The sequence below is a fragment of the Lissotriton vulgaris genome, unplaced genomic scaffold (genome assembly GCF_964263255.1).
Source record: "Lissotriton vulgaris unplaced genomic scaffold, aLisVul1.2 SCAFFOLD_754, whole genome shotgun sequence".
NCBI lineage: Eukaryota > Metazoa > Chordata > Amphibia > Caudata > Salamandridae > Lissotriton > Lissotriton vulgaris.
In genome coordinates this window covers 273,243-299,688 of record NW_028246384.1, presented here as the reverse complement: position 1 = coordinate 299,688, position 26,446 = coordinate 273,243, and the positions used below count along the sequence as shown (strand labels likewise).

At 41.7% G+C, this 26,446-nt stretch overlaps 1 protein-coding gene across 1 annotated transcript in view; it reads left to right on the top strand.

The window, feature by feature from the left end:
- Window positions 1-26,446, top strand: part of LOC147665970 (A disintegrin and metalloproteinase with thrombospondin motifs 19-like) — a 632,122-nt gene that overhangs the window by 375,426 nt on the left and 230,250 nt on the right. Inside the window, exon 7 of the mRNA XM_086949366.1 lies at window positions 2,016-2,059. Within this exon, the coding sequence (XP_086805492.1) occupies window positions 2,016-2,059 (44 nt within the window). The remainder of the gene's footprint in view (window positions 1-2,015; window positions 2,060-26,446) is intronic.

The following is a 26,446-nucleotide window of genomic DNA, read 5'->3' as shown; positions in this document are numbered from 1 at the left end:
GTGGATCTATACTCCCACAATCATAAATTTTTTGTCAATCACAATCCTCCAGCCCCGATAGGACATCAAACCCATTAGATAACATTATGTTTCCTGGGGCCCTCCATTCCATTAGCCCCCCGTTTGGGAATTTTCCCCTGTTCATGGAATAGGCTGGTGCATAAAAATGAGACAGTGGTAGCAATAAAATTGGGGATGCTGTATCCCCTGGTGGCCAGTTACAAATGTATTTGACAGCATTTCTATCCCTAAAATTAATAATTAGGCAATCCCCTACGGTGGACTTTGGCTGTTTCCCCACCCACCCAACTCTTCTAGCGAAGAGGATTTCTGCACTCATATGGGATGGTAGTGGGCGATTATTGTTAAACCAGGAAATACACGTATTCTTTAGGTCCATATATGTTTCCCTTTTCTCCTAATTCAGTGTAGGGACCCCTGCCAAAAGTACCACATAAGGAGAGGATTCTGGGGGGAGCTCTATAGTTGGTAGACCAGCTACAATATGGGCAGGAACTTGTTTCTGGGCCACAGGTCCACTAGGCACTGTTAGATGTAGCCTATCCTTTTGTACTGGTTGTTCTGTCACTATCGGATTAAGTGGAATGGATTCAGGACAGGGCTCCAAAAATTCAGACAAACCAGCATTATCCCTCATTTTACCGGGTGCTTTAGGGTCAATAACTACTGCACTTGGACCTGGGACACCAGACTGCTTACTGTTCATCCCAATGACACGATTCACCCCCCTCGCCTGTACTGATGCAATTGAAAGTTCAAGACACACAAGTCTGGATTCAATGGAGTCCAGTCTGTCACACAATGGGGGGCAGGCCCTCTTAACGATACACTCTAATTTTGTCCAGAATGATGGGCCCATCTGGCTTTGTATTTCATCCCTATCGCATGATGGCAAAATATCCCCATCAGTAGCTAGTTGTGTTGTGGCGGTGGTAGGAGATTTATGGGAAGAGGCTGATGTCAAAGTCTCTTTAGGTAAAGCCTCATTAGGCAAAGTTTCTTTCCTTATTTTTGCTCTTCTCCCAGATATTTGTGCTTGAGCTCTAGTGCGCTTCCTTTTAGTTGTGGGTCCCAATGACTGTTGAGGTCCGCCCGCTTTAACGTCACTGCTAGCTGAATGGGTCTTAATATTGGGCGAATACACAGACCCTGCAGTAATACGGGAGTTAGTCACAGGTCTCGTGTCCATTGAGATAGTGGGACAGTCTGTCTGGCATATTAAAGGCCCCTCAGGATGTAATAGTGTTTGACATCTCTCTCCCTCCCTAGGGGATGATGTTAAGTCATAGGTGTTAGGCTGTTGGGGGTCTGGGGACTGGGCTTTAGCCATACTGCCCATTGAAGATCTCTTATCGAAGGCAATGTCCAGAGATAATCTCTTTTCTGTTAACTCAATGTCCCGGGCTAAAGCTGTAGATACTCTTACCAGAAAACTGTCCAGAGTACCCATTAGTGACCCTCCAGTAGATTTCCTAATATTATCACCCATGGCAGGTGAGGCAGACATGGTACGGCGGAAAATAGCTCAGTTGGTAAATAAATCCACAACAGTACCAAGCAATACCAGGAAACACAGCCTCTCACTGACCTTGATTAATGATGTTAGAGGGGTGGCCCATCTCGTCCTTGACCGTACTAGAACGGGCTAAAACAGGCCCGACCTGGCCTGCCCTTGGCCCGGGCTTTGCCCGGCTCGTCCTGCGAAGCGGGGCGCTGCGCTTGTTCTTTGCACCTCCTGGCGCTGCTGCAGCGTGGGTAGAGCGCGCCGCCGCTGAGGCTGCCGGGAATTGCAGTCCCGGGGCGACGGCGCGGGTAGTGGGGTCCGGTTACTCCTGGCAGTGGCGGCAAAAGGTAGGGCTCTCACTCCCTACTGAAAAGCTCCCCAGCTTCGCCGGCCGCTGCGCTTGTTAAATGCCAAACTGGTCACATTCTCATGAGAAATCTGAAAGTCTTCAGCTGTCTCTAACATGTTGCCATTTTCTGTTTCATTGTAGGAAGGATTTCTGTGTACACAAAGATGAACCATGTGACACTGTTGGTAAGTGAGCACACCGCAAAAGTTAATGCTGTTTGACTTTCAGTCGCACAGACATGCATTTTGAGTTTAAGTGTACATAATTAGTGCATAACACATGTTTGTGACATAAGGTATATCTCTCATTGGAAGCATGTTGATTGTTTATCATCATACGAAGTTAATATGCTGCCCTAATCAGTAAGAAATATGATAAAAGTGTTCTTTTCTTAAATAGATATGTAGCTTTGTATCCTATGTGTTGCAGTTTTGGAAATTTGGCCTTGCATTATTCAGAGATAAACAGCTCAGTGGGAAAATCACTCTACATCACAGTGAAACTCTACCATTTGTTGTTAAGATCCTAATATGTCACCTATTATGTTATGTTCAGTGCATTTGTAAAGCGTGCTGTCATCTGCGAGGGTATCCTGGTGCTGAGCCAGTCTGTATGCTCTGCCTAGGAAAGGTTGGTTAGTAGAAAAATCAATTTGTCAGCTTCTTTCAGAATTCAAGAAGATCTGAGGAGGCTCTGAAATGGAGATGGACACCGTCCAACACTTTTGAAGTGTTGGAATAGAATGCTCATTTTCCTGATCCAGTTCTTTGTATGCGTGGGACGTGTTCGAGCATGTGTCCTGTGGAATGGAAGTGTCTATGTGGTATGAGAAGAGACTGTTCAAGTAGATGGACCTACCTTGTGTGGTGCCTTGAATGTGTGTGAGAGGAGTTTGAAATGAGTGCATTTCTGTATCGGGAGCCAGTTGAGTTCCCTGAGGTGTGGTGTGATATTGGTTCTGTGTGGAAGGGTTAGGGTGAGCCTGGCTGGCGTGTTCTAGGTGGCTTGTAGTCTTCTGGTGAGTTGCTTGATGATCCAGACATCCTGTATTCCAACTTGCTGGTGACAAGGGCATGAGTGACAATTTATCTTGTGCTGCATTGGAACCATTTGAAGATTTTCTTCAGCATTGTCAGTGTGTGGAACCAGGATGCATTGACAGCTTTGACTTGAGCAGTCATGTCCATTTTAAGATGGAGTTCACATGTCTTATTACATATTTAACATCAAATCTAAATTTAATTTGTGTATATTAGGTACTATATGCATAAGCGATAATTCAGCAGTAACTAATATAATTAAGGTCACAGCGTTTTCTGGCCCAAAACCTCTGCATAAAACCATTCAACCCATACCAAGTGAAGATTGGGCAATGCTCTGTCTGCTTTAACAAGATTACAATTTTTCCCCATAGGAGTCACTTAAATAATTTTTATAAATTCTTAATTGGTCACAACAGTGATCTATCATTCAAAAAATGCAAGGAAAATACAGTATTTACTGTTATTTATTCTTCATAGATTATTTTCTTTATCAAAAACATACAAAGTGGCAACATAAATACTACTCTGTGTACTGATTTCGTTTCTAGTAGTATATAACACCTTTTTGTTTTTTAACATGGAAAAACAAAATATCATGTAGAGAGGAATTTATCTCAATCAACTTTATTCATTGTAACAACACAAGAGAGTGGTACAAATGACAACAAAACGGTGTTGGGCGTCGACGTTTCGGTCCCTCGTCGGTTTATAAAATCCATAGGACCATCATCAGGACAAGTTGCACAAATATATCTACAAATAAATGCAAAAATCAATAACACACTCCTTGCATACTAGGTATCGTCTAGTCACCCAAAGGGAAAACAAACCAATGACATGCACCCTACGTGTGACTAAAAAGTGTACAAACTACACCAAACCCAAACATAACAACCAGAAAACTGTGATATTCTTACTACCTACGCAAAATTTAAAAAGGTCTTACCAAAGACCTCCAGCCGGACCAGCCGTAGATAAAGTTTTTACTGTGAAAAAACGGAACAGGACACCTCAATTAAAAAACGGACTCTGTGTCCAAAGAGGAGAAGGAATAGTTAAAAACACATTGTCAGGGCTAACAGTTCTGTTCGTCAATTTCCCGACCACGAAACATCAGTTCTCCTTCGTTTACACGCAGTCAATGACTCCGTACTGCCTCCATTGAAAAGCGGAAGCCACGTACATGACGTAGCTCCCCGGTCACATAGCAACCAGTACGTCCGCGTCACAGTTTACAAAAAACGACGCTCCCAAGCGTCAACGTGGTTGCCCAGCAACCTCAGAAGGTGTCTGCAATGGAAAAACATTGCTTTTCATTTTGTGAACACGGGCCGCCTGCTCATTTTCAGATAGCAATCGTATGTCTCGTGGGGACCCAGCTGGATACCCCACGCTGTCCCAAGAGTGAAGCTTGTTGTAAATAAAGTACTCTGGTGTATGTCAATAGTCTCAATGCGAAAGAAATTGTGACATAAAACAATTGTAAACATTAGTGCAACACTTAATACTCATTTCAACAGTGATATACATACATGACCAGGTTTTATCGATGGTCGTATTTACAGATAACAAATCCTGGTACATCTGATACAAGATATGTATACAGCCAGTGAATTCTCACATAATGCGATAATAGATGTTGTGCAATCAAGGGAACACATGCTCAATACTGGTACAAAAATGCAAGTACAATACAGGGTTTTTCCAGGTCAACCATTATACAATGTTGCCATTTGTCTTGTTATCTCTTCATACTCATTGAGACCCCTATTGACAGTATCAAAAGTGTAATGTCCAATAATGGGAGCTAAACCCCACTGAGACTATAATGTTATTGATGGTGGTTCTTTGTAAGCCTTCACAAGGTGATCTCTTAAATTTCTACCTCTCTTGAATGCAAAGCGAGGCTGTGCCAGGTGGGGTTCGACCTTTTTAATCAAATGCCAGTTGTTTTTGATGATCGATCTAATCTTATTGGATTCAGAACCGAAAGTCATTACGCATGTCAGAGATTTATCATTATCATCAGTTCTGAGCAGCGCTTAATTTGAACTGTTGGTCACAGGTGGGGACCACCGGAACTTATTGTTAAGGGCAGGGCTTTAAGTGAGATGTAAAAACTGGGGGGTCTCTCAAAGGGGCGTGGCAAATGTAATTAAGGACATGGCTTAAAACATGTAAACTAAAAATCTGTGCTTAGCATAGTGTGCCAGCACACTTGTATTTTGCTGTTTCTGTCATTGCATTCAGATATATGATACACGTAACATCATACCCACAACAAGTCAGGGCTATTGGCTTTGTTAATGGTTGTTAGTTGCATAAGATAAATACGCAGCAACTATGTCGTGTATATAATATTGTTAAAGCTCCCACTAAAGCCCTGGTGACACCACAACAATGTTGCCCCTCCTAAGTTTCAAAATGAGAATGGAAATCCAGAGAGAAAATGGCTCTCTGTAAAGTATTTCTGTTCCCCTACAACGCTACCCTGGCATGACGTCATGCCGTATCTTCTCCACTAGCCAGAAGTGAGCAGTGAGAGCGGCGCACATCCATGTGACTGCTGTCACTGCAGTCCGGAAAAAACGGACTGCCTGTGCCAGGGCACAAAACAGAGGCTGATAGAGTCCCGTTTCGAGGCCCCCTTTAACCCCTTCGCTGCGGCGGCTATTCCGCCGCAGCGCTAAGGGGGAGGAGGGCCGCGCGGCGCTCCCGTGCTCGTGACGGAACCGCTCCATCACGAGCCTCGGGTGAGCCGTGCTTGTGACGGAACGGTTCCGTCACAACCCCGCCCGCTCTTTAGAACGCCCAGCGCAGGCGCGGAGTTCACGCCGCGCAGGCGCGGCCAGCGGGCCGTGACGGAACCGTTCCGTCACCAGCACAGCCCACCCGAGGCTCGTGACGGAACGGTTCCATCACGAGCATGGGAGGGGTTAAAAAACTGCCAGTGCTCAGCACCGGTGAGACCCGGCCCACTCGAAGCCCTGGTTAAGGGTCAGGGCTTATTTTTCATCATCAGACTTTGACCCAGGGCAAGAGAGAGAGAAAAGCAGAACAGTTCAGAAGAGGAGGAGGAAGACGTTAATTACAAACAGTGACAACTTGAGAATGGAGCAATGAAAACGCCCCAGAGAGTGAGATGAAAGGCAAGGAGGAGTATACTGTGGCTGATACAAGGGTATAAGTTGGAATCGAGAGTAGACATCCTTGGTGTTTGGCAGCTCCAACAATCAATAGTGCCTGCCGCAGGCTTCTAACGAAACAACGTTTGACCCGGCAGCACTTCTTTTACAAATTAAGCACCGGTTCTGAGGTTTCACAGACCGAAGTCGGATTGATATGTAAAGATGCGCAGAGAGTGGGTGATGATGCATCTTATAGGGAGACTGACCAAGCACCAGAAGCTCGTGCAATATAGCCTCAGTACTTATACCAAACTGTTTTAAGGAATATTTCCACTTATAATGAGTTAAGATAAAAAAACGTGATTGAGCAAGCGTAAATTGTGTTAGTGACCACTCTAGGCATTCCATTAATTCAAAAGACCACCTATTTTGAATGGAAAATAATAGTTAATTAGAAAAAATGTGTTTTGCTTCATTCGTGTTGTGAAATAACAGACATGGATAAGTGGCGCACATGCTTTTGTCACCAACCTCGTCTCGGAGTAGGAGTTAATTTCTACAAGTCCAGCGTCAGTTACATGCTCCAAATAGTCTCCGCGCTGTCTGAAGAAAATGATACAAAAAGCCTGGGAACAAGATCGGTTCAAGGACACAAGCTTAGCCGATAAGACAGCATGTTACGCTGCAACCATCCTACGTGCACTGTAAGCTTCAAACAGTATACACGGCAAAAAAACTATAGAAACATGAGGTCTTCTGCTACAACACAGACGATATCACTGGCTCTAGGCAGGATACTGCAGCTCGTGTTCCAATCTAAATCTATTCAGCATGCTACAGAAACGCCATAAAATGCAGTCAGTCAGAAAGGATAATACACAAACATCCAAGGAACAAGATATGGTATTGAAACTGTGGCAAATCATCGAAAGAAATCATGGTTAGTAAAAAAACTAAGGAGCGAAAAGCAAAGGCAGTACATTACAATTCTCAAACAGCAAGGGGCAAATGAACAAGCCCCTATCGCCACGGGAACGTCACTTCTTGTGACCTTTTCCTGGTGTGGGACTTTCCTTAGGTACAAGGCAGATTTAAGCCACTTAACGTGGCTTAATGCTGCCTTGTACATAAGGCACCCTCTCATGCTATGGTTAGCTTGAAAGGGGCGTGCTCTGAGTGTTGCCGTGGGTGTTCCACTGCAACACCCATTGTATTTGACGCTGTCCCCTATGTACAAGGGTGGCGTACATAGGAGGCAGTGACAAAATTAAGACCAGGAAAATCATGGTCTTAAGTTGGCGAAACGAGGAGAAATGCATTATTTCTCATCGTTTTTGCTTTTTCCACGTGTGCCGCCTTGTGCAGCACACATGGAAAAATCAAAATGCCATAGTTTGTTTATGTACAGGAAGGTGTCCCTTTCTGTACATAAACAAATCTTTAAAAAAAATACCTCTTTGTAACTTTCATGTGTGCTGCATGAAGCAGCACATATAAAAGTTATAAAATGGCATTTTAAGATTGTTTATGTGCAGGAAGCAACACTTTCCTACACATAAACAATCCTCCCCTGCACACAGACACCCTTCCACTCTGGTGCGAGGGTGCCTGCGTTAGCGCTAAGTTGTGAAACTTAGCACCATCGCAGGGGGAAATGCAAAGCATCACCACATTCTTGTAAATATGGTGCAGCCTTGCGTTTCCGAAGAGGCAGAGCATGTCGTTAAGCCCAGGAGGATAACGACATGCTCTGCCACTTCATTGAACATATCCCCCCCAAGTGTCACAGCTCTAGTGAGATAAAATAGTTCGTCCTATTATAAGACTATTAAAAGAGAGCATATTTCGCAATATTCCGAGTATAAATAAATGAGCAGTTTCTTTCACCGCATCCATACAGGTGCAGAGAAGGCAACCATGTTTTTCACTTTTCCTTTTTCCCAGAGAGGAACTTTGGAAGAGGGTTAGGAGGAATCCACAATCACCCTGTGCAGTAATAAGGGGGACCTAAAACACACTGACAAGTAGGACTGGACCGCTTAACCCCTTCTATGCTGATGACGAGCTCAGCTCGTCATCAGCCACGGGGGCGTGTGCGGATGACGAGCTGAGCTCGTCATCTAACGCGGCTTTTAAAAAAAGCCGTGCAGCGCAAAAATAACCGCTGCAGCGATGCGGTTAAAAGGCACTTTGAGAAGCAAGGACAAGAGATATTTACGCTACGCATGTTTGACCAAGTATAAACAATGCTGTTTTATTGTGATTATGAGAGCTGCAGCTCACTTCCCCACCCTAGGACTTGAAGGGGTGCTAAGATCCCTGTAAATATGAGTGCAGTCATGGACTGTGGCATCTCTGTTCAAAGAGTGCACTTGACTCAGGAACGCACTGAAACCCCATGTGACTACTCATAACAAGGGAAGACAGTACAGCACCTGGCTCACACTCTTCTTGTAAGGGCTAGCACATGTCATGAATGTCATGTTCAACTGGATTGGAAACTGTTTTAGAAAATCGTAAAAGTAAAACAATCAGAGTTACTATCCCCAATAAAGTTTACGCACAATTAGAATACCTATTATGCAGCAACACTAGAGGGACAAAGAACTGTTTTGCATGTCCAGCAAGAGAGCAGCAAGTACATTTAGACTCCTTGAACGAGGGCCATACAGAAGAAATAAGAGGTGATGTCCTATGGATTTCACTTGGCCTGTACCACATACAACACAAATCACTTCAATGTTCATAACACTCATGAAAGGCACCACAGAGATTCCAGTAGTGCCTGCTCTTGTGGTGTCTTCCATTGCATACATATGACTTGGACCCCTCAGAAGTTTACTTCGAATTTCTTTTCTTTTCATTGTCATGTCTCTCCTACTCTAGACTGTGCCCTTTCCTCATCCACAGGGCACACACTTTTTGTGTCTCCATGGAAAGAGTTCTTTGCAGAGGGATCCCACATTTTTTATCTTATGGGACTGGAAGCATACAGTAAATGGAAGATCTTCTAGGGGATGAGGACTAAAATACACACACTTGCATGGCCCGTACCTTGCCTCACACCATGATATGATAGCAGATCAATGTTTTCTATTGAAAAAAGAGTACACGTACATTGAAGCTACTTTTTTCATTACAAGACTAATGAAAAGTCACAGTCATGAATAATTGAAAAGTTAGAAAAATCACCCAAAAAATAAAAAAGCTAGATACCAGCTAACAGGAGTTGAATCATTGAAACAACGCTGAGAAGCATATTCGTTAGGTATATAATTACAGTTAACTATAGGATAAATACACATTGTTGGACTTGGACCTTTTGCAGGATCAACCCCATTTTTTTGCCTTCTGTTGCTGAACCCAGTTTTGTTGTCATTAGGACTCTGTAATTTTCCCTGCTGACCAGTGGCGAAGTGCTTGCGCTTTCCCTCTAAAACATGGTACAGTTGACATATATCTAACTGGTACATTTTATTTACTCCTAAATTCCTAGTAAATTGTGATACATGTGCCCAGTGCCTATTTATTAAATGCTGCTAGTGGGCTGCAGCACTTTTAAAACATGCCCCAGGCTACCTTACTGCAGGCTACAGTTCACGGATTGACTACAACACAGCGCCTCCTCGCCTTGAGTCTTCAACGCTTTGCTTCACCCAAGGGGCCTCATTTATGAAAAGTGACGCTTTGCTGCGTGAAAACAGCGATGCGTCACTTTTCACTGCGCACTCCTTGCGACACCAATGATGCGTCATATTTAATGTATGACGCATCATGTCGCAAGGACTTACAGATACGTCAGCATTTCAGACGTATCTGTAAGCACAAAAGTGACGCATTGCTGGAGCGTGCCACAAAAGTGCTGCAACTCCAGCAATGCGTCCTTTCACATGGGGAAAGCCCCATGTGAAAGGGCTTGCTTCAGTCTTACGCCTGCTGTGAGACAGGCGCAAGGTTTTGACGCAACAGCATCCTAAAAGTGACGCAGTGAAATGTCATAGATTTCACTGCGTCACTATTACGAGGCTTTTTGCGGGGGAACGCCCCCTCTGCATACATTATACCTGAGGCAGGTATAATGTGGCGCAGGGGTTTAAAAAGTGACGCATCTACCTAGATGCGTCACTTTTTAAATATGGCGCAACAAGGCGCATATTTTACGACGCTGGTGCGTCACAAAAAGTGACGCACCGGCGCAGCAAAACTGACGCAAGGCCTCATAAATAAGGGCCCAGGTACTTTGTTTGCTGGGCTTGTCTGAGTCCTGTAGCCAGCCTGCTCTCGATTCGGGTCAGCCTGAACTTTGGATTTACCCTAGTATAGCGCGACCTCAAGTAACCTTTTAGTGCTATTGACTTCTAAGCACTATTTTTGGATTTTTAAAAAAATAAATCATATCTCCGGTTCTATTTTTTAGATTTGTGTCGTTTTGGAATGTTTTACTCAGATCAGTATTCTTTATTGTTCTAAGCCTTTGTGAAGTCTTTTTATGGTGTTTTTATCGTGTTACTGTGTGGATGTGTTGCACAAACATCTTACACATTGCCTCTTAAGTTAAGCCTTCCTGCTGTGTGTCCAGCTGCCAGAGGGTGAGCACAGGTTAATTTAAAGTGTGTAACTTACCCTGACTAGAATTGAGGGACATCCCTACTCTGACAGGGTACAAACCTCTGCCAACTAGCGACACAATTTCTAACTGTGTGTATCTCTGATTCCAGTGTCTAATAAGATGGTTAATTAGTATATGGGCTGGTTTTCTAATCCTGCCTCTTGTTTATCATCGATAGACTGCTTTTGAGTAGTTTGATTAACCTATCAGTCTTTACTGATAGTGATTTGCAACATGGCGATAATTATCTGGACCTTGTTTATTGGTTTAATATAGCATATTTTATTCTGTCCTAAAACAATTATAGAAGGCTTATGGGGAGAGAGGAGGGTATGGTTATATTATTAGACTATTCTGTCATTTGCATACTTTTGAGTTAGTTGGCTGAGCAGAAGCCCATTAGTTTCATGGAACAAATGAGATTGTAAGCCATTGTAGAATCTTGCATGGTCTGATCAAGGAGAAGGGGTAAGGTTGCGGATTCACATAAGGAACAGCCCCATGGACCATACCCCAAAGGACTTTGCAGCTCATTAGGTCAAAAAAGAGTGTGTCATAAGCAGATTAACATAGGTGCATAGCTGCCCACTACTGAAACACCAGGGTTATGGGACAAAGGTGTATCCAATTATGCATTGCATTGTGGACATGAAAGATTATATTAGATCTTTTATTTAATTGTCAGAAAGTGAAGTGTAGCTACATAATCCAGATTTTTCAGTCTTTGGATAACGTGTGCCACATGATTTTGTACTTGGTCATCATTTTTGCAGCAAAAGGATCTAGTTGACGATTTAAATGTTTGTCTTTGAATTTTTTTGGTTTGGTTAAACATATGAAATATGTGCTTGTTAACAAAAATGGATAACATGAGTGTTTATTCACCTGCATGAGCTCTCCCTATCATTTCTCACTACTTCTAAGCACAACAAATGGTGTCATAGCAAATTGGTTTTGGACATTGTAGAACTCTGCAGAAGATGTTGGAACTTTAGCTTAATGATTCCTTTTTGGTAGTAAGGAGATGATTCACTAGGAAGGTAATCGGCCGGCTCCATGAGTCAATAAAAGCTAATTAACGGGTGTTTTTTACTTGATGCTGTCAAAGGCCTCCATAGGTATGTGGGAGCTGAACCCTATGAGTCATCTGAAGCCCCAATAGTCAACATCCTAAAATGAAGGAATTCGGCTCCTGTGTCTCCTAATTCTAGAAGTTAGAGACTACACTTGTGTTCTAGGTCAAAAAGTAAAAAGTGGATTTAAATACAGTAATAGTAGACATGGAGTATCAGAAAATATGCATGAAGTGCCATAAAGACTCAAATTATGGAATTAGAAATTAATGCAAAATCATAAAACTCATTAATCTCTGGTTTACAGAATCTAAGTAAGAATTGCAAGTCTCAAACTCTGCGGGTATGAACGCATCCAAAAGAATTCCCAACAAATGGACATAGAAAAACAGTCTCCTGTAGCAGCAGTCATAATGGCAACTGTAAAATCCAACAGAACCCCAAAAGGAACAGCCTGGTGAAGCTAACACTAAACTTGAACAGCAAAAGTCTAAAAGTTTTTATACCAAAATCTCGCTTTCTACAAACAGATTCCGCAAATTCAGGATAGTATGGTAATGGTTAGGGAGGCTTTGGCAAATCAGAAACAAGCACAACTTTTCTAAAAGCACTTAACACTAATCCACCTCCTACGGTTAGAGAAATCTTCCATCTTCTCTGTCAGTAGCTGCCCTCTGGAGATGATCACCACAAATTCAAACATCCCTCTATCAGTGGCTCATAGAATCTGTACATACACACTAACACTTACAGAGTGAAAGTCCTTGGAATGATACTTTGGGTACATGGTGGAAACTTAAATCACAACCAGGCTTTCTAACGTGTTGTACATCCCTATCACATTTACATAATACACTCGATGCTCTTCAGAAGCAAGGGGAGAGATACATTTGCAGCAAGAAACTGATTGGGAGTGGGGAATGAGCAGCCACAAGTTGAACAGAACAGGAACTACAGCCATAGCAGAAATAATGGCATCTTGCACAAAAATGTGGCATAACTATGCATCTCATTATTAACTCTTCTAAGTGACTTATGTAACTCATTTCAGGTTGTCACATCATGAGCTCATCGTTACACCTCTATGCATCATAAACAAAACTCTAATCATAAGAAATAATATTTATACAAAATGTGCACATTTGACATGTTTTCGAAAATGCTACAACAGGTTCAAGTATGACTCTCCAACGGGAATCACTTTTCCATAAGGGCGTAGAACTGCACATTTCTTACCTTTTCAACTATCTTTGCTAAGAAATGGAAACCACTCAATGATGGGTAATTTGGCAATGTGCTTCTTCATCCATAATGTTATCAGTGCATGTTTAAGAGGTTAGACGTCTTCAGGTTTGAGAAAATAATTTGGGACCATTAGGGTGAGGGGTATGAGGCAAACAATGTCATTAAGACTGCATTTGGTTAGGCTCTGATTTTATGTGAACTGATAATACACAGTGGATTATGATGGGGTATGGACTTGGCTCAATATTTGATAGCGAAGGCTGAGTTGCCAGTGAGTATATTCGCTTTTTGTGAATCAATTAAAACTCTATTAAGCCATGAGGACATAATATGTTCCTTGAGATAGAACAGCCTTCAATGAACTGAAGATATTTTGTGATAGACCCTAATGTTTACTCTCCAAACGATTCTGATGAGAGGTGCGCCTATAAGTATGTTCTTTTGCATCTTGAAGGGAACATTGCTGGTAATGAAAGAGAGGCAGAGAGCGGGAGACTGTGATATTAAGACAATATTGCCGCAAGTCCTTTGCCTGGTATTGCAGTGATCAAATATATTCATAAGTCCATTTGCTGTTAGTTGTTTTACACTATTTGCTCAGAGTGCCAGCTGGCTGAGAGAAAGGGATACGTTTTCCTCTAAGAATTCTGTGATGAGCAGCAATTATTGAAGACAGATTTAATGCAGGAATGTGTAGAGAAGACCATCTGCACTGATATTATTAAAGCTTTTGGAACAGGCTATGGAGTTGTCCTTAGAAATGAGTTTTCAAGATATAGAGATAGAGATGAAAATGTCATCATTCCAGGAAAAAAAGCTAATTATACACCATGAGAATGCTCTGGATATGAGGAAAGAAGTGGTTGAGGCTTTGATTAGCACCTTGGGTAGTGCTCATGTTGATTTTGTTTTCCAAGGGTTATCAATATTTCCAACCCTTGCTTAGACCTATAGACTGGAGGTATGATTGGCTCATATGTGAATATGTTTAGGCATCCGAAGGATGGAGACCATAGAAAGTGCCAGCATGTTGTCAGAAAGATTAAAGGTACGACATGCTGCAGATATTTTTTCCTAGGGTTGTATAATATTGTAAAGGTGAAAGTCAAAGACAGATGTATTGATTTCCATACAGTTCAGCTTAGATGTCATAGAGGTCTTATTTTATAATCCTAACTACAAATCATCAACTAGGAAAAAAAAACACATGTGACGTAACAATTTTCTATCTGATTATTGCTAAAGGTATATTTGGAAAATATGTGGAAAATACATATGCATTTCATCCTATAACACATACAGTCTTAAGTATGTTCTTAATAGCAATCACAAATGGGATCTTCATACTCTAACCAGTGAAGAACACATATAGTATCCTGGCCATTGTCACCTACTCTTGGTCTCTCATAAAAAGCTGTACTGCGGACTAGACTCTTTCTTGTAGTAGAAAGAAAGTAGTTCATTAGAAACCAGCATCATTGCACTTTAAGATAATGCGAAACACGTTTCTAAATCTTCCCCAAAATGCATTGTTATTATTGAGGGTACAAGGCCATCATTGAGTTGAACGTTTTACAGATTTACATGCACCCAGTTTCTTCTCTGCCTTGACTACCGCACTACCATTAGGAATTCCCACTTTGGGGGCTGTTTGGAAGTCTGGCATGTTTGGATGTGTGACAGACGTCTAAACTTTAGAGCGGCTACGACAGCGGTCCTGCGAGATGGTGATAATAAAGCACCCTGGGGCTCACGTATCTGCTTTTTTGTGCTAGTTCCCCCTCTCATCCATGTCAGCTCAGGAAAGAATCTAGGGGCATATTATCAAGGGGGTTTATCTCCGCTTTTTTGGCTTTAAAAGCCAAGAAAGCGGAGATAAAATTATCTCCCTATTACCTAGCTGTCGCTAACACCAGTTAGCGACAGCTAGTAGGAGATAGCGACCATCTTGGGCCCCGCTTTGCATGTCAGTGATATTTATCACTAATGACATGCAAAGTGGGCGTGCCAAGATGTTAGCGACTGGAAACAGTCGCTAACATCGCTATCTCCTATTACCAACTTTTGGAGATATTCGCGCTAAGCGCGAATATCTACAAAAGCTAACACCTGCCCCTGAGCAGTTCTTAACCATGTTATCCAATGGTAGGTGGATAACATGGCTAAGAGCATTAGCTCGGTAATGCATTAATATCACTGACTTTTCAGCGATATTCATGCATTTCGGCCGATTTTTATCGCTTAGGAGATAAACCTTGATAATAGCAAGGTTCCTAAGCGATAAAAATCACCACAGCTCGGCGATAAAAATATCTCCGCTAAACCAACTTAGCGATAATTGTCTCTAGTTGTTGGTAATATGCCCCCTAGTACTTATATTTTTTAACGATCTTGCCCTTAATACCTTGGTCAGTGTGGTGGTCACCACTTGCTTCCAGGGGCATATCTTGTTCTGTAACATGGGGGGTGGGGTGCACTTCTGATTTTCCAACAATCACGCTGGAAGATCTTGATAAAATACATTATATGATAAGCAGGACATGACGGGGGCTATAGGAGCAGGGGAAAGGGAGAACCATTTTTATGTCCTTCAAAACAGAGACAAGAGAGAGAGTGTGTGTGTGTGTGCATTTTTTCTGTGCATGTATGTAAAAATCCCATATGAAATCCTACAAACTCAGCATGCCCGACTTAAAGCACCTATCCCAACTATTTACTAGTGAAAACCTTTAAGGGGTGGTGTAACACCCCAAACACCCCGCCTAAAGCTACCAGCTTGCTTCTACCATTCTTAGTAAGTCAAGAAACTCTTTCATTTCTAACCAACATATCCTATACTTCAAGATACAATATGGCAATACAATCAGGCTGGAAAGTGGAGAATAGATCATTCATATTGGTAAGGCTCCTTATTTTTCTTTGGGAGCTTCTTCAAAATCCTTTGCATTATCCTTAGGATTTTGCATCAATCTGGTCTACAATATCGTACTCCCTAAAATCCTCACCATTCCCAGCATTAGAGGAGCCCACACCTGTGTGTTGTCTATGTATAGATGAACTGACAGATGAACTGACATGAGACATGCACCTTTTTCGTGCTTATTTGTCAGACCTCAGATCACCTGCAGGTTTCATTTATTGACATTTTTCTTCCCTCTGTGGTGTCTTCAATAGTTTCTCCTAGAATCATGATGCAACTCAGCAACCATATGCTTTATAAATAATCTATTTTTAGATAGAAATATGTTGCTTTCAGTCCATATTTTCTGATCTCTTTAGTCTTTGATATTATTAACATTTGATAACACTACTTTAAGAATAGTACAGTCCAGTGGCGGCTCCTCCGCTAAGGCGAAGGAGCATCGCCTCACCACTTTGCAACAGTGAAAGAAAGAAAAAATAAAATGATAATAACTTGATAAATTATCATTTTAGATGTCCCTGCTGCGGCAGCATTGGGGCAAGGCAGAGCTGCTTTTCTCACAGGGCAGGGCAGGGGACGAGTGGTGGTCCCACTGAAGTGCGCATGTAGCTTTGGTCGGGGTTTTGGGCCCGCCAAACCGTCATGTGCACGTACCATGTTCTCCACCCAGGCTGCAGACAGCCTGGGTGGATAACATACCCAGACCCCCATGCCCTGTCTGAGCATGGAACTACAGCTCTCGGACCAGTCACAACGCTGCTTTTCCGCATTGGGTTTGGCTTAAGGAAGCCAAACACAACGCTGCATTGCAAGGAAGCCTGGCTGCTTTCTGTCCAGCCGACATAGAGGAGAGATGACGTAGGAGAAAGCGACGTGGAGGTAAGTGTCATTTTCTTTTTTTACCCCTTTACCCCCACCCCGCCAACCCAGATCCATGCTGGCCGCCACTGGTACAGTCCATCATGTGGTAATCAAATAGTAATCTAGTTTAAGGTGGACCAAAATAAAGTGTAGAGATAGTCAAGATTTGGGCAAAGAGAGTGGTAAGGGAAAAAAAGATGCATGCTATTTAATACAGTGGTCCAACATAGACATGCTGCTACCTAATCCCTCCAGATATCTGACTACAGCTCAGGACATAGGAAAGATGAAATAAGTGCAAAGGAGGGGGATGGTGGCTTTCCCTACACATCTGATCAACACTTCCCTTCCACAAACACAAAGAAAGAGACTAGGTTCCTGATTTATATGTTGACAGAAAGGAAACTTAGTTGCAGCGGCGAAAGAGTTACCTCCCCACCAACATAGTGGTCCACCTGCCTAATATCATTTTGGGTTGACCTTAAGTTTGGCCTAGCGGAAACTATTCCTTCTGCACCGTGGTTTAACTTAAGTTCTAAATCTTACATTAGAGCATTTGGGAAGGTTGATGAAAATAATATTGAAAATGTTGTTGCTACCAGTATCTTACCTGGCTCTTGAGGACCCCTAGCAACATCAACCAGAACTGCAATAACATCATGCTTTTTGAAAAGGGAGAAGCACCATCACCAAAGTTAAAAACATTTTACGCAGTTTTGAAAATCATAGAGCGCATAATGGACTTATGTACTTCTTAAACAAATATTTTTATCTCACAAGCTGTTCAGATAGAAGTGTCAGCCTCTGAAAAATCTTCCTGGCTGGGTGTCTATATTTTCAGGCAACCTAGATTCAAAAAAGGTGTGTACCAGGTCAGACGCAGCTGCCTGAGTAGACGCCTTACTTTTTTGGTTAAATTAATGTGAATCTATTTTTATTTGAATAGTTAGAGATGGATGGTTACTTTAGAAACTGTATTCTGTGGATTGAGCAGAAACCTATCTATAGAAAAACTCCCCCCTTTTTTGGCTAGGTTCGCTTTGAGCAAATACCATAGGCATACATGGAAGATAATTGATAGTGCCTTTTTTGCTAGGTTCAAAGTATAAAAATACCACGTACAACTTAACAAAATCGTTTATAATGTAATTTGTCAGTATAGTTTCTTCAAAGTATTCTGTATTTAAGTTATATTAACATGGAGACGTAAAACACATTGCACAGCCTACATTTGAAAGTACATTTTTTTCAATTTTTTTTACTAATAAGTGTAGCTTTACAAATGCATTCAGACTTTCAAATATAAAGTATTGCTCTAATTTTTGCTTCACTCTGTAAAAGCATGCTAGGTTTACAGATAATGCATAATCCACAGTAAGAATATATTTGCATGATTAATAAACTAATATTGCATCCACAGTAAGAGATTTACACCAACGTAACTGCAATTTATATGAGATTAGGGTAGTATACATTTCCTTTCAAGAACACGAATTCATATGCCATCACTCTTATTTTTACCACTGTTCTGTTGTCCTCAGAGAGGAGTGATTAATCATTGTTTCTGTCTAAAGATATTGAGGTGTTTGGCTTAGACGTTATGGGTTATTGTCGTGTAAGTGTATTACCCTTTATATAATCAGGTCATCATAAGTGATAGTTATACATTTCTAAATTCATGAACTTCCTTGTAAGTTTGTATAGGGATACATGCTTTATTGTTTATTCTTTTTTATTTCTTTAAATTCTCATCTTATGTTTTATGTGACAGTCGTATGTTATGCTAATGACTTAGTATATTTTCAATGTTCTTAGAAATGTTTGTGGTGTATAGAAGAATGCATTGCAGAGTGTGCTAGGTTTACTCCTTTGTAGTACTTAATAGCTCTCACTCAATCTCATAGAGAAGCCAGTCTCCGGAATAAGAGCAAGGACAGGGCTACAATAGCTGGATGTGGTTACTGTCTGGCTATATGATGTCTAACATTAATAGACAGGATTTTTTGAATATCGAATGGCAAATACATATTTATGGAAAATCAGTACAAATATACAAATAGAAACATGTGGGCATCATTGCTTCTGTTAATACTTTTGTACATTCGTACAATTCTGTCCATACAAGATTTGTTGAGCTCTTATCATCAAAGGAGTAGGACAATCATCTAAAATGTTCCCAGCTGCCCTTCCTGGTGGGAATGACAGGACACCGATATCATAATGTACAGAGATGGGGATCAAACTTCAAAGTGTGAAAGATGACTTTGATGAAATTCAAAGCAGAGGACTCTTCAACACGCCATGCTCTAACTCTGAGTGCCGGTGATCCAACTTGCATCAGTGAATTTTATGCTCACATACTCTTCTTTTTAATACCTTATCATGCTGTTAGCCCCGAGTTCATTTCTGACAACTTTTCGCTTTATCTGTAGTTATTATTTGAAATATTGAAGTACTTGTGTAGGTCAAACCTCACTCGAAGGAGCAGAGGTGCACTCAACAGGAAACATTTTTACTACAGCACAAGCCTTTCAAACATAAGGTGTTGCGCGGTTTCCAGTTGAAATCAGATTGTGAAAGCTAGGATGTGATAGGGACGAGATTTAAATTTAAAAGGACTATTTCAGGCTGCAAAATGAAAATTTACAATAGTGCACTTGCGCTTTGTGTGAATTTGAAGTGTCCTTGAATTTTTTGAAAAATTGAAGCGAACTCCTGAGAACCTGCAACTTCTATAGAATTCCAATAGACTCCACATTTGTGGAAGGTGGAATTCAAACACAATTGAGCTGTTGCCCTTTTTTGCTCCTGCACAGGAGAAACCCTTTACCGAAGCTCCCACTAATCTGGGAGGTGTTGCTCCCTATTCACACTTCGAAAATAAACGTATTGCAGCCCTAGTTGGAAACACATCTCCAATCTCCTACTGGGTGGGTATATGCCAGTCAACATTTTGTGACTATCTCCAAACTTGTGAGGTCGTGTGTATTTAATTTTTTTTCACCTAACCATGTCCTGGAATGCCCAGAATCCGTCCCTTTGAGCAGAATTACTCATTTGACATTGCATCATTGAATTTTAAGAGTGTACTTTTACATTTTGTGAATTAATTGTATAAGTTCCACCTCATGCATGGTAATTGTGCCCCCAAGTTGCTCAATGCAACTTTGCCAAGAAAATCAACGGAGAGTTTGCCCAGGGGAAATACTAATACCGATACTGTGGGATTTCTCATTTCCTCTGAATTTGTAAACCCAATTTGACTATAAGAGTTTACAGTCTAATCAGCGACAGCTACGGCCCGTGGAGGGAGTTCCGGTGGGGCAGAAAGACGGGGCGGGGGAGGGGAGGGTGGGGGGGGTGCTAAAAACTGGAATATGGATAATTGGAGGTAAGTAAACAATTTAATAAATAAAACGAGTTTTGTAGCATGCCCTGCATCGCAAAATGCGATGCAGCGCGCGCTACGAAATTCATTTTATTTATTAAATTGTTCACTTACATCCAATCATCCATATTCCAGTTTTTAGCACCCCACCTCACCCTGCCCCTCCCCCGCCCCGCCTTTCTGCTCCACCGGAACTCCCTCCACGGGCCACGGCTGATCGGCGATGCTGTAAAACTAGAAATGAAGGCTTAAGTGTCACCTAAATGTAATATTTTTATGGAATTAGGGTCATAACTGAGACTGCAAAAGAAAGCATATTTATTTTTGCATACATTGGATGGACTTGAATTTATATTATATTGCACACTTTCACATTTGAAATGCAGACAAATAAATGGATTTGGGGGTACCAGATAAGTTTTGGTTTGTGCCCAAGCCAGGATTAGAACCAGAGGCACCATCATGCATGCAGTTAAATCACTAGATAAGCATCTTCCGTTGCATTTCAGTAGTTTTCTCTATGGCTTTTTGAGTGCAAACTATGTGTGCCTTGATTTTCTGGTTGATAAAGGTATGCAAACTGTCCAAGCAGAAACCACAATCCTAGTCAGGGTAAGACAGAAACGCACTTGAAACTATTCTGTGCTCACCCTCTGGTAGTTTGGCACAGACCAGGCAGGCTTAACGTAAGAGGCAATGTGTAAAGCTTTTGTTCAACACTTCTGAGAGTAAAACTTTGAAAAAAACACATAAAAAGATACCACACCTGGTTAGAAACATAGAACTTAGTTTAATAAATGAAACAAGACCAAACAACAAAAATCCAATAAGTAGATCTTGAGATATGCAATTTTAAAGATTTAGGTGAAAATAACACATAAAAGCACAAAGTGGCAACTTTGGTTATCTGGTCGCTCCGGACCGGGACTCAGTCACAAGTTCAGTTTGACAAAACACTGTGATCCAGCACTCCACATAATCATTGTAAAATACAATATTGCAAGGTGAAAAATATAATTCCTTTCAGCAGGTTTGGTTTCAGGTTTCTTTATTTGACTTCTTCTTTAAAACCAACATAGCCAACGCGTTTCGTCCCTAAGGACTTCTTCAGGGTGTATTTGCTTTGGCAGTTCTAGTATGATGCTCTTGGTACATGTTTTCCCTGTAACAGTCTTTAGAATAGTCTATCACAATTTTTTTTCAAGAAAAGGTCCCTCCATCACGCGGTCCATCCAAGGAAAACACATACCAAGAAGTTAAATAAAGAAACTTGAAACCAGACATGCTGAATGGAATGATATTTTTCGCTGTGCAATATTGGATTTTATAATGATTATGTGGAGTGCTGGATCACAGTGTTTTGTTTATGGTATATAGGATCTTAGATAGGGGGATCAGAGGTATTGAACTTCAAATTCTTGGCATCCAAAAAAGTAGGAACAACTATAACCCCACTGAATGACAGGTGCAGTCGTTATTGCCTCTTACCTCTTGTGCATTGACAAGTTCAGGTTGACCGCGATTGAGCATGGACCAGCTACAGGGGCCCACTTGGACCCACTGAACACAGTACTTTTAATCCTGGTGCACTGTCTGCGCAGCGTTGCTTTGCGAGGCTTTGCAGCTGTTCTGATGAGGTCCACAGAGAGCAGAGCACCTTAGGCCCACTTTCAAGGGTCCAGGACTGGGGTGGCACCACTTGGCTGGGCAGACTCACAGATGGCAGAGTCCAGGTGAAGGAGCAGATTGGTTGGAAGTCCGTTCAGAAAAAAAGGCCAGTCAGATGGCCTTAGAGTTACTCTGGGTTGGAGAGATGCAGGTCTGGTCCCTCTCACTCCCAGGCAAGGGGGGAGCAGGAGGTCTAGCGGAGTAGCAGTGCAGAAGAGTGGTAGTACTTTTAGCAGCACAGCAGCCCTTCTACCTGGCAGAGCATCCATAGGTCCAGGGGTGTTTTGGAGTGGTGGTGTCTGAGATGAAGTATTTATACTTTCGTTCCCTTGTTCTCGAAGGTGGGAGAAGCTTCTAGACATTGGCTATGAAGTGCAGGAAGTCCCCTTCCTCGCCTGCCCTGTCTGTAAGCTGGCCGGAGTTACAATACATGGTTTTTAGGCCTATTGTGTGGAGACAGGGCACAGCCTAATCAGGTGCAAGTGGGGCTGTGCTTGGCTGCCCCCACCCATCATGCCAGTTAATGACCCATTAAGGCCCATCAAGTCACACCTAAGCTCATAATGTGTGTGGCTGTCTAGAGGGAATGCACAATGCCCAGTTATCACCTACCCCAGATTTGTATTCAAAGACAGGCAGAAGTCACAGAATGGTAAAGTAAGAACATGCCAACTTTCTAAAAGTGGTATTTTCAGAATTACAATTTGAAATTTGACTTCACCATTAGTTGTGATTTTATTTTAAATTTTGAGGCCAGAGACACTATACTTGAAGAGTCTTTTCTCAATTGGGAATTACACTTACAAGATGTAATAGGGTATTCCCAATGTTAACCTATATGCCTTGCAGTAGTGAACAAATGAATGAAGAGTTGTTCACTACCAGGGCATGTAAAACGTATAGTGTCCTACTTTCTAAATGCACTGCATCCTGACCTTGGGGCTCTCCAGGGCCTGCCTTAGTGGTGACGTATATGTATTAAAAAGGAAGTTTTGGGCCTGGCAAGAGGGTTTACCAGGTTGACATGACTGTTTAATACTGCACACACACAGGTTGCAATGGCAGGCCTTAGCGTGTTTAAAGGGCTACTTAAGTGGATGACACAATTAGTGGTATTTAAGTTACAGGCCCTGGACACATATAGTGCACTTTGCTGAGCACTTATAAGTAAATTAAACACATTCACTGTAGCACTGGTTAGCGGTGGTAAAGTGTCCAGATTGCTAAAATCAATTTAAACATTGTAATAATGAAGCCGGACAACGTTGAGATATTTCAGGTTGGTTTATTAAATATAAGTAGTTGAGTCCAGAAGTAATGAAGTACAAGCCACACCAGGAGCAGACAGCAGGAAGCTCAGCCCATCTTAACTGTGCCTTTCTTGAGAGACACCCAACATTCCACAGAGCATCATCACACTGTAACATTCTAGAGGCATTGTGTGTGATGAAAGAGGAGAAGAACAAGTAAGGACAGAGGTGTAAGATACTACAAACATATTCAGCAAAACGTGGAGGAGAAAGGCAAAAAGTCTGGGGGTATCCTGCAGAAAGGGCCATTTTCAACAGTGCCCTTGTAGAATGCTGAGCTGTGCATTCACTGACCAAATAACAAAGGTAGGTGAGTAAAATGGAGAAGCAGACACACGGTTACTGATATTTTCTTTATCCCGTATCCGCATTAAAATGTATTTTTTGTCTACCGAACACCTGATTTCAACATCTAATGGCCAAATATAACCCTAGTCACACTTATAAGCCATACCATCTAAAAACGTTACACAATATTAAATTACACTTCACTGCTTCTAGCCAACATAATACCTCATAGTTTAAGGCAGCTGCCATGGACATCTCTCCGACCGGCACATCACAAATTACTAACAGTCAGGTTGACTCAGTGTTTTATTTGCCATAAGTTTGATATAAAGGATGTTTTTAAGTTGTTGACAGTGACACTGATTACCTCTAGCATTCCAAAACTTCAAGTCTGTTGTTGCAAGAACTGTAATGCTGTCTTATTATGAGCATTCACCTATGATAACACCTAAATTATGAGGAATTTGTTTGGTGTACGACGTTGCTATTAGGATGAAGGCTGAGCCCCAATATTGTGCAATTAAAAATTAGCGTTGCAATTTGAGACTTCCATGTTTTTGTGCTGGGACCAAAAATAAGTTATGCATTTGGGACCAGAAATAAGTTAAGCATTTGGGACCAGCAATAAGTTATGCATTACATTTCTTGAAAGCACACAAAATAAGTGTTGAGGTTGGATGCCACTTGCTTCTTGAGGTAAATGTGTCTTCAGAATCCCAGTTGTGGATGGACACATTGGCTCAACACAGCCATGTCTTTTCATACTTCAGTGCGTACAACAGAGGAGCACTCCCTCTACGGAGTCCTCTTATCATCTCAGACTTGCGGAGAGGGGCGCTGGATGTTGGAATAGTATAATTTACTATTCCAACTCCAGTCTGTGCGGACAGTAGGGAAGGTGTTGGATTTTAAATCAAACACCTTCTCCTCCCTCTGCAAGTTGTTGTTTCGACTTGCGGGGTAATGGTATGTGTTGTTACAATGCAGGTATTGTAACAACCGCGTTGTAATTGCATGTGGGGTAACAACTTTGTTGTGAGGGCTGTTTACCCATCTCAAAGCATGGAGTTTGCTTCCCCTTGAGGGCTCTGCATCTGCTCTCCACAAATTCAAAGACCGCATCATGGTTATTTTCCTGTGATGGAGTGAGATGGATGTGGAGCAAGATAAATGTACAGTGCCATCATCAATGACATCACTTGCTATGCAATCCATCATTCATAAACAATGTGATTCTACTCTGTATAGCAATCAAAATGTATGTTTTTTAATTCTTTTCGTGATTAGGAAAAAAAGGGAGTGGTGTTGCTGCTCCTTGAAATTTCAAGGGGCGCACTAAGTGTTTTTTAATATAACCCTCACACACTACAAATCCTATAGTGTCATGCTTCATCATAGGGGTCTTCCCATCCCTCTATGGGGCGGGGCGTGCTACTACCTACGACTACGTGGGAGCACTTGGTTTTATGAAAATAGGCTATGTGAGGTGTGGGTAGTGAGAGTGGTAGGGTCTGTGAAGAAATACAAAAAATTGGCGTCATTAAAAATTCTCTGGCTAGTGAAAAAAAAAACTTTATTCACTTCCCTAGCTGGAAACATTAAAAAGGGTTTTTTATAGAAGGTGATTTTGCATTAAATACCCTCTACTGGGTCAACATGTTTCGTACGCAGTCCCCCCTGCTTTACTCGTCAGAACCTAGTAAGACCCCTACTGCACTCTAAATATAAAGTAATTTTTATATGTAGTATGCCTATTTTTCAGAATCAGACTGCAAAAATTGACTCGTCTGAAAAGTGAGGGGTAGAATCGCCCCTTGTTAGAAAAATGAACCAAATGGTATACTATAGAAAAGGATAATCGGGCCTCATGAACTCACACCGGATGGGGGAGTGTGTCTTCAAATTAAGTCAGTGTACCTCCATGTTCCTTCTACTTGAAATTGCCTCCGTGCTTTGTTAATTTTTCATATCCAATCCATCAGACACGTAATGCAAGGTTTCCAGATTAACAATAATTGCTTCTGCTCAAAACCAATGCTTCTTATATTCAGTCAGCCCTTTTGTGACTCATTTACCTCGATTTATCAAACAAAATCCTCAGTTAGTTGTTTGGTCTAGGCAACAGTTGTGCCCGGTGGGGCCTTGTACTAGAATAATATTATGCTTCTTACCAATGCACATATATTATTATATTATATAAGGAAGGTTCATGTAGGTATCCACTATCGCGAACAGGCCTTTAAAAATGCTGTTTCAAAGCTTGCTTTCCATTGTGCGCTGTAACACTGTTCAATACTGGGCCCTCCCTTGTTCAGTCCTTGTTTATTTCGTTTTTGGAAATACCACAATTCGAAAAGCCTGTGCACAGCAATGGACTGGTTTGGAGCCATATATAATATACATTTGTAGATGGATAACTGCGAATAAAGGGGTTGTTTTATCAACTTGGAGTTGTGAGTGACATTATAGACAACTTACCTTTTTATGCAACCTGTAAACTTCTCAGTGAAAATGTGCTCGTTACTCACAGTTATCCATCTATAATTCTATATGTAGGAGAGTGACTGGTTTCTTGAGTCATTTAATGAAGTACGCCAATGGAGTAAATGAGATGTGATGTGCTGAAGAAGTCCCAATCCTGATGTGGCACAGCCAATACTCAATCTTTCTGACTTATACACAATACCATTACCATGCTGTTGTGCACACATTCTTTTTAAACTGGCCTCTAACAAAAGTATCCTTTATGTATACTATAATGAGACCAATGGGGATGGGTTAGCCCACCCTACGATGAAATATTTGGTATGTGGACCTGCAAGATGCCAGTTGACTGCATAACCTACGTGATACTGGGTTAGTCCCCCCCTCTGGCCCAGCAACTGAAGAAAGTATATCGTTTGCCATGGTCATCAGGAGCGGTGCTGAATTTCTTGGCCTCCACCTTCCCACTATGGTGGGAAAAGTTAGCATCCTCACTCAGGTACTTCAGCCTGTTGATGCATGACCAAACCTCTTTTGCCCTTCAATGAGGCC